The 13,797-nt window shown below is 59.4% G+C and overlaps 4 protein-coding genes across 4 annotated transcripts; 2 read left to right on the forward strand and 2 right to left on the reverse strand.

The window, feature by feature from the left end:
- Window positions 1-205: 205 nt before the first annotated feature.
- On the reverse strand, window positions 206-2,921 carry L226DRAFT_574110 (uncharacterized protein; the record flags this gene model as incomplete). The annotated part of the gene is made up of 5 exons (XM_067684975.1): window positions 206-220; window positions 282-1,410; window positions 2,373-2,771; window positions 2,817-2,859; window positions 2,912-2,921. The coding sequence occupies 5 exons, from the start codon at window positions 2,919-2,921 to the stop codon at window positions 206-208; spliced, it is 1,596 nt and encodes a 531-aa protein (XP_067531941.1).
- Window positions 2,922-4,163: 1,242 nt separating this feature from the next.
- L226DRAFT_491939 (Brix-domain-containing protein) lies at window positions 4,164-5,699 on the reverse strand. The gene is made up of 4 exons (XM_067677376.1): window positions 5,631-5,699; window positions 5,445-5,577; window positions 5,156-5,392; window positions 4,164-5,103 (listed from the first exon to the last, which is right to left on the reverse strand). Exons 1-4 carry the CDS (start codon window positions 5,642-5,644, stop codon window positions 4,441-4,443), a joined length of 1,047 nt encoding a protein of 348 aa, XP_067531942.1. The 5' UTR covers window positions 5,645-5,699; the 3' UTR covers window positions 4,164-4,440.
- Window positions 5,700-5,864: 165 nt separating this feature from the next.
- L226DRAFT_574112 (DBR1-domain-containing protein) lies at window positions 5,865-8,596 on the forward strand (the record flags this gene model as incomplete). Its single annotated transcript, XM_067684976.1, has 8 exons — window positions 5,865-5,870; window positions 5,925-6,115; window positions 6,173-6,256; window positions 6,310-6,431; window positions 7,470-7,555; window positions 7,613-8,092; window positions 8,143-8,425; window positions 8,484-8,596. The coding sequence occupies 8 exons, from the start codon at window positions 5,865-5,867 to the stop codon at window positions 8,594-8,596; spliced, it is 1,365 nt and encodes a 454-aa protein (XP_067531943.1).
- A 1,403-nt stretch (window positions 8,597-9,999) lies between these two features.
- Window positions 10,000-10,928, forward strand: L226DRAFT_208308 (uncharacterized protein). Its single transcript, XM_067672888.1, has 3 exons — window positions 10,000-10,202; window positions 10,261-10,387; window positions 10,447-10,928. Exons 1-3 carry the CDS (start codon window positions 10,048-10,050, stop codon window positions 10,648-10,650), a joined length of 486 nt encoding a protein of 161 aa, XP_067531944.1. The 5' UTR covers window positions 10,000-10,047; the 3' UTR covers window positions 10,651-10,928.
- The last annotated feature ends 2,869 nt before the right edge of the window (window positions 10,929-13,797 follow it).

Consider the following 13,797-nt stretch of genomic DNA (forward strand, 5'->3'; position numbering starts at 1 on the left):
GGTCAACGACAGGACGGACGATGCACGATGCACGGATACGACTACCGACATGCGACAGACATATAGCACAGGCAGAGAAAGAGGCGGCAGGACCGGCCGCCGCGATTAGCAAGGGGCAGTCGTAGCGCGTCGTGCGTCATCCACGGGAAAGTCAGGAGGTCAGGGGAGAGGGGAGCGGGGAAGGGAGTGGGGGGTAGCTTCACGTTCACTCGTTTGCAACCTGCACGAAGATCCGTACGTCAGCCATACCGCGACCGAGAGGGAAAAGCGTTGTTACGCACCTTGAGAACCCGCCGCGGCTCGTACCCATAATCGTCCTCGTCCTGGTAGCTCATCCTGTTGTCATCATGCTCATGCTCGTGCCCCTCCGAGCTCGGCGGCGGGGACGCGAAGTTGCCCCCAAGCAACCGCTCCGGCGGCGGCGACGGCGCCTTCACGTCGCGCCCAGCCTGCGGAGCCGGGCTCGTATACCTCGGGGCAGGCCCACTCGGCTCGTCGACGTACCCGCCATACGGGTCTGCCATCGGCGGGCTCGGGCTGTGCCTCTGTTGCTGCTGTTGTTGCTGGTGGGGCTGCGTGGGGTAGCCCTGCGGCGGAGCCTGCTGCTGGAACGGGTTGGCGTATGCTCCAGCGGCACCGGCACCGGCCGCGGGCGGGTACGGGTTATACTCCTGCTGGTAGCCGGCCTGCGAGTGCTGTCCGTAGCTGTACTCTGACGGGGATGTGCCGGAGGTCGCCTGCGAAGGACCGAGACTGGGGTTGCGCCCAAGGTTCGCTCCAGGCTGGTTGCCGTATGCCTGGTGCGCCGTGGCGTAGCCAGCAGCGGCGCCACCGGCGAGCCCAGCAGCGTCGAGCAGGTCCATCTCGGCGCCAGGGCCGGGAGAGCGGTAACGCATGTTTGGCTGCTGGTTGTATGCGGCGTTCGGATCGTCGTACGGGCTGGGCATGCTGGGCATGGGGCCCGCGAAGGCGTTGTACGGCTGCGTCTGGTTATTCGAGCCCATGCTGCGCGCGCGGTTCAGACCCATGGCGCCGACGCCAGCAGCACCCGCTGCGCCCGCACTATAGTCGTACGGGTTCAGCTCGGCCATGTTGTAACTCTCGCCATGGTTCATGGGCGGCTGGGCGAACGTCCCGTGCGTCGTGTCCGAATACCCGGTCGTCATCGAGCGCAGGTCGCCACCTCCGCTGCTACCGCCGCCGAGGCGGTCGTCGGGCGGGTAGTAGTCGTCGTCGGTGAACGCAGGCTGGGCGTGCGCGGCTTCTGCGGCGGCCTCCGCGATCTCGCGGTCAAGCTTCTTGGCGCGACGGCGGCGGACCGCGTTCGTGACGATCGCGATGATGATCACGACCACGACGATGCCGACAACAGCGAACACACCGGCAACGGCACCCGTGTTTTGAAAGAAACTGAGGGAAGGTTATCAGAGACGATGCGGGGACGCGCGAATTTGAATGCAAAAAACAGTCGGCGATAGGGGGGGCTTCAACTTTGCACCTGCCTCCCCCACCCGTGGGTATGTAGATCACTAATAAGAGAGGTAACAAACGACCACCCAAAGACGCGTTAGGGCCACGGAGATACGAAAGCATGAGTCCGCTCCGACGCGCCCAACGTAAAAGTCAAACAAGTGTGGCGAGCGCAGCAAGCTCAAACTATATGGTCGTACGAACTTTGTCGAATCGACACACGGCGCCACTCCATCTCAAAATCTTGCACTCGGGATAGGGTGGCGACGGACGACCAACAACGCCCGGACCGACGGTCAGACGGTGCTGGGTGGATGCAGGCTTCCCTACAGTTCTCGCGCACCCGAATCAGGATGGAGGCATTAGACTAGCCAAGCATCGCGTTCGGAGCCCCGTCATGACTGGGTGACTGCGTACCAGAGCCGGGATCGTGCTTCCTCAAGTACCCGGTACACGCAAAAGCAACATCCCGAACAGGCTGCGCGACAGACGATCGACATGAGAGGCAGCGCAAATGACCACCTGGGGACACGGAGGTACGAGGTACGGACCGCCGGGACTAACGCAACCTATGATAACTCTACGGAAACACGATGCTTGTTCAGGTAAAAAGTTTGCCTTCAATAGGAGGCGCGACTCGACATAGCAGTCTCGAGACATTAAGGTGCAAGAAGCAGGCCAGAAGCGTGCATGAGATGCACCATCGTGAGCTTCCCAGACGGAACGGTGACTGAAACCCGTTGCCAACATGCGCTCCGGACACGGATCGTGGCGAGACGGACTTAACGGAGATGAAACACACGATCGGCGAGCGCAACGCGATCGAGAGGACAAGCGCAGCGAATTTGCGTGCGTGAAGGTGGAAGAAGGGCAGACAACGAATAATAAGCAGGAACACTCACCCCTTCGAGGACTTGTTTGCATTATCCGTCGCAGGGGTGCCCGAGACTGAGGGCGTGACGGTGATGACGGAGGTAGAGGTAGCAACCTGGCCATTCGAGTCTGTAGTGGTGAACGCACTCTCGCTCGTCGTTGGGATGAGAGTGGAAGGCGTCGAGGTCGAGGTGGGCGTGGACGAGGAGGTGGACGAGGATGTGGAAGTAGCGGAAGTGGAAGTGGTGTCCGAACTGGTAGTCGCCGACGTGGTGGTAGCGGTAGTCGAGGTGGTGTCCGAGGTGATGGTGGAGGTGTCCGAGGTAGAAGTGGTGTCCGATGTGGAGGTGGAAGTGTTGGAGGTGATGGTGGAGGTGTCGGTCGACGTCGTCGCGGTCGGGTCGGACGTCGTCGCGGTGGAGGTCGTCCTGCGCGAGATGAGCAAGCAAAACGCACAGCATGAGCATACTCACGAGGTCGTCGGGTCAGCCGGGACGGAGAACGGGTTTGTGAAGGCTGGAGGGCAGAGTCAGAGGGCCTGGCAGGGCAGAGACGGGGAGAGACGGACTAATAGACATGGCGGGCGAGCGAAGTTGAAAGGAGTGTAGGGCAAGTGCTCTCACGAGACTTGGTGCTGAGGAGACCGACGGCGGTGTCGGCGTCGGGAGAGGCGGCGTCGAGAGCGGGGGCGCGGGCGTCGTCGACTTTGCGGGGCAGATCGTCGTCCGCAAACAGCGAGTCTAGTCCTCTCTCAGTCTCTCTGCCCATCCCTTCAATTACGTAAGCACAAGCAACTACAAACTCTACTTACAAACTATTACTATAACCATCTTCCTCGTCGACAAGACACAGTGTATCGCTGCTTTTATGATCACGGGTGCGTTCAAGTCCACGCCACGGTCTTCAGAATCGTTGACTACCACGCGAACTTCGCGGCGGAGCTGCGCCTCAACAAATCTGCGTATTGAGCTCGACTGACCTCCCTGACAGACACCCGCCTCTACACGGCTCTGTGCAGCGATGCATGAGCCCATCGCAATACCTTCGGGACGTCCAGACAGCGTGTGCTCTTTCTTCCCCTTCCCCTACTGATCTCCCTTGCGGGTAAGTTGTGCTAGGCGATACCAAAGAGGATGCCCAAGCCCGGGCGACCGAGGTGCTGGGCGGTCGCGACACATGCGTCTTCGTCAGTGGATGTGTTTCTGGTTCAAACATAGGCAGCGGCGGTAGTACTGCTCTGACCTCCAACACGAGGTTACGCATAGCGCTCCGTCCCCGCTCTTCCCTGCTGGGCTCCCTCTGGTCGGTCATGCTGTGGACAACACGCCGCCAGGCCCTGCTGTTCTGAAGCTGTACCGTGGTCTTTCACGCTCGCCGTGAAGCATCTTGTCCCAGCTCCAGAGCGGTCATGCTTTCCTCGCTAGACTCGGACCCGAGACCGTCACCCACTACGTGCTCACTTGCCGCCAGCTCGTCGCAGCCCGCCAGGAGCTGTGAGCAGCACTAAGGGTCCTTTCTCGCTGCGTACAACTATCCGCAACCCCGGCGCGCGGGCGGCCGTTCTGGCGTACTACCTCAAGGCCACCGGTCATTTTGATGCGTACCGCAGGCAACCTCCTCGCTGATCTGGCTTTCCTCTTCCCCCTTTCCCTCTCTTTGTTCTAGTTCCCTTTTTCATATGATGTTCCCTTCGGTGTTCGGTCTCTTCTCCCTGTCTCTTTACGTTACGTAGTATACATGGATCCGGCGACCCAAGATGGACGTCTAGACCCTTTCTCTATCCATCTTCCCCTCGTATCCCAACCCCCCGGTGCACGCACACTCTCGCCTCATGTCTGTTCTGCTCTTTCACTCTACTATACACGTACTGTACAAACCGCAGCGCTCCTACTGTCCTTCGCGCAGTTCTGAGCGCCGGCTACATCTATCTGGTTTTGATGTGCTCCGCTTCATTTCCCTCCACCACGCCTCACCGCTCTATCGACAGTCTCATGTGTTCATGTCGTACCAGTACTCATACTGGTTAGTTGTATGGTAGTGTAGTTGCAGTGGCAACTTCCGCTGCGTACCACTATAAACAGAAATATTCATCTGTCTCTACTCTGCCCTCACCCGCTTCCACCTCTGCCCGTCGTCGTCCGAGTCCCCGCCGCTCTCTCCCAGTCCCTCGTCGTCGTCATCGTCGACGAACATCGAGTCCCGACCCTTCTTCAGTCCCTTCATCTTCCGCGTCTGCAGCCGCCCCAGGTCCTGCTTCCCGACGTGTATCCGTCCGCGCAGGTCGCCCATCTCGTCCACCTCCTTATTCTTCCGTTTCTTCCCCAGACCCTGCTCAACCTCCTGCTTCCGCAGCTTCGGTCGCCTCATCGCCTGCTTCCACATTTCGGGGTCCGCGTCCGTGTGCCGCCGCAGCGTCAGGTCCAGCGACGGGCCCATCGGCGTCAGCTCGACCCGCGGGATGCGCGTGCCGGACTTGAGTAGGCGGATCGTGTACGAGCGGATGTGGACTTTCGGGAGAGAGGTGGGGTCTTCTGCCGAGGTCGATGCTTGCAGCGTCGAGGTAGCATTGAGCGTGGGGGGTGTGGGTCCGAGAGAGATGCTAATAACATGCTCGATCCCCGCGAGATGGATTCCATCGATCACCTCGCCGTTGAAGAAGTCCATGAGCATCGACTTGAGCTGGACGAACCGCGGGTGCGAGTCGAACAGCTCCGACGCAAAGTGCAACAGCGGCTTGTGCCCCGGGGTCGCTTTTGGTGTCTTCCCGGAACGTAAGCACTCCAGCAGAATGATAGAATAGAATGCGACGCACTTTGAACGCAGCCATGCTCTTCCAGTCGTCCACCCCGACCTCGCACATGTCCAGCACCCGATAGTCATACATCCGCACGAATGTCATCCCGTGCGGCCGCTTCTTCGTGCTCTGCCCCACCACGAACATGCTCGCATCGTTCTTTTGCGACCAGAACTCGAGCGAGGATGCGTCCTCGAACGGCCGCACCGCGTTCTTTTTCGAAAATGATATTGCGTTCGGTCGCTTCAGCGCCATCTGCGCACCACAGTTTTAGATTCAGTGGAGGTCAAAGGGGGACGAGACGTACGAGTTCTTTCATCACCGCATTCACTTTCTCTCCTGCGTGCGTCCCCTTCACGAAGATGGCCGTCCGGGGGTCCTCGACTTCCTTCGGCTCGCGAGCCTGCAGTGCTCGCTTCGACCGCGCAGTTTTCGGTTTCCTGCAGCACAGTAGTGTCAATCCATGTCCTTCAGGTAGTAATAAACCACTCACACTGTTCGCAACATGGCGCAGAGAGGATATGAGGAAGGGACAAATTTCAAGCGGAGGAGAGAAGTCAAGGTACGAAGCGCCCATAGAGCTTGCAGCCAGTGGCGCTCACGCCAATCGTCTATGTCGCTTGTCTCTCTTCCTCGACTGTCTACAGCTTGGAGTTACAGAACGCGACGTGTATATCGACCTCTGAAAAGGCTCTCGAGCCACATATTCAAGCAAGGAGCGCACAAGATGAAGGTACGCTCCTGTCCCTAAAGCCCTGGACCGCGCCCTCACACACCGCATACGCAGATCGCCATCGAAGGCTGCTGCCACGGCGAGCTCGACGCGATATACGCCCAGATCGCCGCGCTCGAGCAGCAGAACGGCTACAAAGTGGACCTCCTCCTCATCTGCGGCGACTTCCAGGCGATCCGGAACCACCGCGACCTCCAATGCATGGCCGTCCCGGACAAGTACAAGCAGCTCGGCGGGTTCGCCAAGTAGGTGGGCCTCTGTGCTCGTCGCGGGCGTGAGTGACGTGGACTGACGGCGGGCAGGTACTATGCTGGGGAGGCGAGGGCACCGATCTTGACGTTGGTCATTGGCGGGAACCATGAAGCCTCGAACTACTTCTGGGAGCTGTGAGTTCGAGCTCTACATGCGACCGACCGTCTGACTTATGTGCGCGATGTAGGTACCACGGCGGATGGCTCGCTCCGAACATCTACTTCGTCGGGCATGCGGGGTGCGTCCAGGTCAACGGCGTCCGCATAGCAGGCGCGTCGGGCATCTTCAAGCCAGGCGACTTCCGTGCAGGTCAGTCCAAGTCATCACGCATGTCTTCGATGATCTCCTTGCGATTGTCTCTCCGCGAGACGCAAGCTATGCGTAACGCCAACATTCGTTCGGAGCGGGGGTGTTCATAACGCCGGGGGCATTGCACCATATATCCCCTAGAAACATGCTGAACTTAGCATGATCATTGGCCAATTTTGACCAGCGTGTGTTGCACTGTTACATTGTAGACACATTTGAGATGCGACAGGAAATCTCGACACATCCTGGATATATTTTAAATGCCTCCTGCAACCAGGATGTAACTGCAATATGCCGATCGGCGCCACGCGAGTAATATTTGGCCAATGTTCAACGTCTGTTCAGCATGTATCTGCTTGATATATGGCGCAATGCCCCCGGTGTATAAGAACGCAGATGATCTGTCCATACCGACTTCTGGGTGTCTTGAGAAGCTGTAAGGGCCCTCGGTAGGACAACAGAGCGTACGTGTCACCTCTGGGAGTCTCAGGAAGCCGTATGGGCCCCGGTAGGACAACAGGGTGCGACAGATGATGCTGGTACAGTGGTGACCTCGTGGATCGGGCCTCCTGACTGCCTTGCGACCTCTTCGGAGCACTAGCTGCTCTCCCGAGTACCTGGCACTCTATACCGGAGCCGCCGGGTTGTTTCAGATAAGCCGGAGTGCAGTTCTGAGGGTGTATGGCTCGAATCTGGGTCGGATGTACCTCATTGGGCCCTGGCAGCGCGAAGCGCTCGTCAGTGTGTTGCTAATGCCGTGAACCATCCTGCCACCTGTGAGTCTCGGGGAGCTGCTTAGGCCCTCGGTAGGACAACAGGGTGATGCCCGCCAGCGGCGGATGCCTGTCTCATTGACTGCAGACTTGCGGATCGCTACACGATGACGACTCTTCGAGGCTGCTTGGTCTGTATCTTGGCATGAGCTCAGGGTTGGAGGAACGGCCCTGGGATGAGACGTCAGGGTTCAGTGCATTGTTCTTTAGCTATCGAAATAGTACCCTCCTCCTCCTAGTGGACATGTGCTGACCGTGACTTTAGGCCACTACGAGCGCATCCCGTACACCCACGGCACAATGCGCAGCATCTACCACATCCGCCAGTACAACATCATCCGCCTCTCCCTCGTACGTGCGCCTTCTCCGTTGTCCTGCACATGCACACTGACTCGCCCCCGCGCGCAGCTCTCCTCCCCGACGATCTTCCTCTCGCACGACTGGCCCCAGGGCATCGAGCACCACGGCGACCTCCGCGGCCTCCTCCGGCGCAAACCGTACTTCCGCGACGACATCAACAAGGGCGTGCTCGGCTCTCCGCCCATGATGGGCCTCCTGCGCACGCTCCAGCCGCAGTGGTGGTTCTCCGCACACCTGCATTGTCGATTTGAAGCTACGGTCGTGCACCAGGCGCAGGCGGGACCGGGCGCGAGCACGGAGAAGAACCCGGATGAGATTGATATCGAGGATGACGAGGATGGTGCGCCGGCGTCGGGAGGTGCGGGCGAGAATGCAGCGAGAGAAGAGGTATCGAGGAATAACCCGGATGAGATCACGCTGGACGACGAGGAAGAGGAGGTCGAGGCGCCGCCTCCGCCTCCGCCACCGCCAACCGAGACCAAGTTCCTCGCGCTGGACAAGTGTCTGCCTCGACGGCAGTTCCTCGAGGTACGCACACCCACCTTTCAGTGACAAGTCACTTCGCTCACTCATCCTAGGTCATCGACGTCGAGACCCCTACATCCTCATCCCCACCCACGCTCGCCTTCGACCCCGAATGGCTCGCGATCACCCGCGCATTCAACCAGCACATGTCGCTCGCGCGGAACCAAGCAACGTACCCAGACGAAGCCCCCGCCCGCGCCGCCGTCGCGCGCGAGCTCGAGTGGGTCCACGAGCACGTCCTCCCCAATAAAGAACTCGCGTGCGTCGACGACGTGCAACAGTTCGCGATGACGGCCCCAGGCCCGAGTGCGAACGACCCGCATGCGCGGATGCAACGTACGTCCCGCCGTCCTCCTTGTGAGTGCAGTTGCGCTGACCGAGACTTCGTGTGCAGCACCGTACTATGCGAACCCGCAGACGGCGGCGTTCTGCGCGATGCTCGAGATCGAGAACAAGGTCGACCAGCCGTACACCGGCGGCGGGGGAGGCGGGGGCACGGCGTCCTGACCTCGCCTCGCTTCCTCAGTCTGGCGGTCTTCGCCCGCCCACAAGTCGCCGGCCTGTGGGACGTCTTCTGCGGCTTTGATCCCTCATCCCTGATCGTCGGACTCGCTGCACGTTTGTATCTCGCATCGAATCGTGCGCATGCCCCAGTGCGAGATGCGAGATGCGGTGTGGATGCAACACAAACACCAACCGCAAACTCTGATCCAACCCGCTCCAGCTCGTACCTCGTACCTCGTCGCCCGTCGCGTTTCCGGCTGCGCCTCAGTATCTCCATCTGCTCCTCCTCCATCTTGACACGATGTCCTCTCTCCGGCGCGACAAACCGAAGATTTTGTGCTCTTGCTCTTGATCTCGTGTTTCGTGTTCATGCAGTTACACGCTCGGACACTCAATACACCTATTCCCTTGTGCCTGATTTAACAACGGTTTCTTCTACGTGCTCAACGCTCCTGCCGTCCGTGCCGTCCGGCGTTCCAGGTGGTCCGGTTCGATGCGCTTGCGGGGAAGCAGAACTTCTGAAGATGCTACAGGTGACGAGAGCCAGTTGGACAGGAGTTTGAGCCAATCCAATCACTATCGCGCGCGGCGGGTGAACCGAGGCTGCAGGCGCGTACGAACGACTTAGACTCGAGAGGCGTCTGCAAAGGAACAAGTGCTCAAGCAGGGCGCAATCGAGGTAGGCGCAACGATTGACGGTTTACGCAACGTTGCGGCCTTGGAATTCAGGTTAGTCCGTTATCGAAGCTGTAGTTTGGCTTGAAGGGCGCATGCGGCCCGGATGCAAACGGAGAAAGGCGGCTGCCTTGCCTCCGCCGCTCCCAGCTCACGTTTCATAGTGCATCTGTGCCATGAGTAGATTGAGCGGAGGCGAGACAGCAGTAGCAGCCCACATCTATCTGCTGCCACTGTCAACATTGTGTCCACCCATCGGAATCAGACGATCCCCACCCATACGCATATTCCCGCGCCGCCTGGTCCGCCGGTGGCCGACCAGATGAGATGCAGATATATACATGTGCGTGCGTATGTGTGTCAGGATGGCGTTTGCGCTGCGTTCACACTTTCACACTTCACAGTTCGCAGTTTCGCAGTTCGCAGTCCGCGTTCGCATTCTGTTGGACCGGCCTGATGCCTCTAAAGTCCGAACCGAATCCAGAATGCAGACATCCGTGCCGGCGGCGAGACGCAAAGCGTGGGGTCCCACTCCTCCAGTTCCCGCGTGCGTGTCAGGGGCTCGCATGGACGGCTCTTCCCGCACACACGAGAGTGCGACAGTCCAGGGGCGCCGCCTTCCAGAATCCAGATGCACCGGGACAGCTTCTTACCCCTTGTGCAATAATGCACTCGTACTCGAACTCTGCTCAGCGTCAGCGTCAGTATAGTAAGTACTGTATGCGTGGATGCGTGGATGCGTGGATGCATGGACGCAGAAGCTCGGTGTCTACTGTCCGATGCCGGGGGAATGCGAAATGCGAGAGTGTGCCAATGAGCTTGTTCACCGTGAGTTCAGCGTCGTGACCTCGTCTTCCATTCAGGTCCCCCCCCCTTCCCAGATCCCTCGGCGTGCGCCGGATCTCCCATTCGAACTTCCGCCCCGAATCCTCTGGTACAGTCCTCTGCCAGAACTCTCAGGCACCTGCTATAACTGGGTACTGAGGACGTAGGTTCGCGAGTCGGAGGGACCGCCGGCGGTCCAGGGAGGGACAATGCGACGGGCAAAACGGGCACAACGCCAAGGGGCGGGAACTTTTCTGGCATCCTCAGGCTGTCGCGCGTCCAAAATTGTCCGAGGTACGCACAAGTGCGATAATTGCCTTTTCGGGGTGTTGTGTGCTCACGACTGTCCGAAGGGTTGCAGACTGTGCACTGTGCAGTGCTTTGCCGACGCGCGAGCTCCACTTTTCTTGTTTCAACATTCACGCTCTGGCGGGGAGAAGGAGGCGTTCACACAGCTTCACCGCTTCACCGGGACTGCGGACTTGCGGACTTGCGGGTCTTACGAATCCCGCGTAGGACTTTTTCGGAGGCTCGCGTCCACTGAGGGCCAAGGCTGATGCTTTGGTCCGCCGGCACGCATGCCACCTTCGTATGTACACAACTGTCTCGCGAGTCGCGTCGCCATCAAACCATCTGTCCAAGTGGTTCGCGGTGATAGTCGAAAGCGTCAGGACATGGGATAACAGTGCGTCCATCACACACGACGGATATATGCAGTAACAACATCGCGTACTCCAGATGTATCTTCTCGCTAAAGTACCACTCGAACGACTTCTTTCAAGCTAGAACGCGGCTAGCACACAGCCTTGTATCTCCAGCCATGCGTTGCTCCACTGACTTCATAGTAGGTACTGTAGTCCCATATCGGGGCCCCGCCGCCGGTGCTGGTGGGATTCCAGAATCCGATGTTGCTTGAACCGAACTGCGCGTGCACTAGTACGATACCCTTCACGTCACAGGTACAAGGTGTGTGTTCTGAGTTCTCGCATCGTCATTACCAAGCCATGTTCACAAGAAGTTGGTCAGTCCGCAAAACGAACTCACTTACACGCAGCTGAAACGAGGTCGTCCCCGGCGGAGACCGGGCATCGGACGCACAAAGCGCACCGCAACTAGTACCAGACATGCGGGCGAGCCCAAGGACACGCGGCGCCTCGTCGGAGGGCCGCAACTTCCCGCATCTCGAGAAAACCACTCCCTGGGATGGGCAAGTGAGCCTGTGTCTGTGAACTCCGGACTCTCGTGTTCTCAAACGAGATCCGCCCGGTAAGCTCAGAGTACGAAGATAGCTATCGGTGACGATCGTCTAAGACCCAGCGCGTTGCATTGCATTGTTCAGCTCGCAACTCCCATCCAGCGGGAGTCTATTTTGGCCGCTCGAACGCACGTACACGGTACACGGGGCCGACTGCTTCGACTTCGACTTCGACTTCGCGCCGTGTTGGCACGCGGGAACATGGAGTCGGACGACGGACGCTGCCGCTCCCGCCCGCACGCTGCCAGGCTCCCAAAGCACGGAAGGTGACTCGCTCCGCCCCGAATCCTACCTGCCGCGCTTGGGCTGGTCAGTCGCAGCAGTGGTGAGAGGACTCGGAGAGGTCGGAATCCGCTTCAGCCTCAGCATCTCAAGAAAGGCCGGAATCCGTCTTCGTTGCGACGTCACCTCCTCTGGTAGCTTATGCCTGCCTTTCGAGGAGTCTTCCTTGCGCTCCTTAGGACGCTTGCTCTCCTGTCGGGTTCCCAGTGCTGCTGGCAGGTGTCCAGCCAGCCGTCGTTGTCAACCCCGCGGGCCCTGGTGCACGGTCCGAGTGGCTGCTCATATCCGACTCTAACCAGCCACCGTGACTATCCCTTACCCTCAACTGAGCTTGAACATCATTCCCCCGTGCAGAACTGACCGAGGGCCGCAGGTCCAGGACCAGACATTCAAGAGACACACCGGGGCGAGGTAGGGTTGCCCATTGTACCTTCAATTATGAAGGCGGGATGCGGCCAGCCAGTCTCAGAGGCGGGGGTTCGCTGGTCAGACCAGCCACAGCCAACATGCCACTAGACCTGGATTCAAGTTCGCACCGACGACGACGACGACGACGACGACGACAAAGAGTAGTCGCAAGATGGGGTGTGTATCCCGACTCGTCACAGTGGAACAACACTCACCGTGAGTCCCGAGCCTTTGAGACTAGCCTATGTAGGTGAGTAGAGAACGCGCCAACCTACTATAGCTCCTCCGAGTCTGCTCTGCAATGGTAGTCGCATGCGTGCCAGTGTGGTGTCCGCTGTCGCTGTCCAAGCCGATCATGTCTGGAGATCGGGCCCGTAGAGGTCCAGGTATATTCGAGAATCGAGAATATATGGCGGCGCGCCACGGCGGGGCGGGGCGGGATGAGCAGTGGCAGGCATTGCCGCAACTCCGCCGAGCGGGATGAAAAGAACAGTGGTCGGGGAGCTCTCGTTCTTGTGCGTCCTCAGGTTACATGACACCGATAATAAGTATGGCCGTCAGTCCGTCAGTCAGCCTGCGTCCGTACGTGGGTCGCGGTCCGTTCAATGCAAGGCACGCCGCACCGCTCAGCGCTCAGCGCTCGCTGCGTCCCTGTGCCTCAGCTTCAGGGCCGTGGACTCCAGGCCACTCTCGGACGATCCTCCGCACTCTAGTGCACGGCGGCGCCGGCGACTCAGTACTCAGTGACAAGCTCTAGCCTCCAGCCTCCTCCCGCCGGTACTCTTCCTGGCATGTCACCTGCGAACGTGAACACGACGGCGGTAAGGAAGTAGGTTGCCGTACTCTCTCCTTGTTCTTCCCTCGAGCGGTTCAGTGTTCACGGAGTGCACGGACTGAACACTCTCCGAAGAACACCGCAGACCACATACACTCAACGTTGACGTTTGCGATGGCACGATGCAGCCAGCCTCCACTGCCAGAAGCTAGTTCAAGTTCGCGGAGATCTAGGTTCCCCGACCGCCGTCACTTGGACGCGAACATCGCTGATCGTACCTTGGGTGGCGGTTACATATGCTCGCGGCTCGGTAGCTCGGTAGTTCGTACGCGTAGCGGCGTAAACGCTCTCGCACGCGCGTTCCCGGCGGGGCGTCGACCCTGCCAGGTGGCAGGCTGCGTGGCTTCTCTATCACCCATCTGGCGAAAAGACACAGACACGTCGACGAATTCCTGAAGTTTCCTGATACACGATCGGGTGATCGCGCAGGCAGGGTTGATGGGTAAGTACGTATCAAGCGCAAGCGCAAGTGGGTTGATTGCGATAGAAGAGTAAGAAGCGCCAGTGAGCGTCCGATGTGGTTTACTCGCGCGGGGCGCCATCACTGCTAGAGCAGCGGACACTTGACAGTGGGGTCTGAGGTTAACGCCGTCAGCTTTGCATTGTAATTTGTTCCACTGCTAGTCAAATGATCATTCTGAACGGCGCGCGAGCGGTCCGTGCATGGCGGACCGGGCAGGTGAGCCCGTAGTGCGCACTGCGGCGCGGAGGAGCTGAACGTGGTTTGCAGCCTCCCATGGCCAGAAGACTCGGAGTCTCGGGTGTGATACTGAAATCTTCGTCCCTGTCTACAGTCTTCGCCCATCTTCACACCCGTGTTCCGTTCGACAGCGACGCGGAATCCGAGGCCAAGGCGTGGCCGCCTGATTGCGAGACGTCGAGTCGGGAGTGGGCACGGCGCGACTGTGGGCCGGGACGAAGGAA

This window comes from Lentinus tigrinus (assembly GCF_003813185.1).
Source record: "Lentinus tigrinus ALCF2SS1-7 unplaced genomic scaffold L226scaffold_30, whole genome shotgun sequence".
NCBI lineage: Eukaryota > Fungi > Basidiomycota > Agaricomycetes > Polyporales > Polyporaceae > Lentinus > Lentinus tigrinus.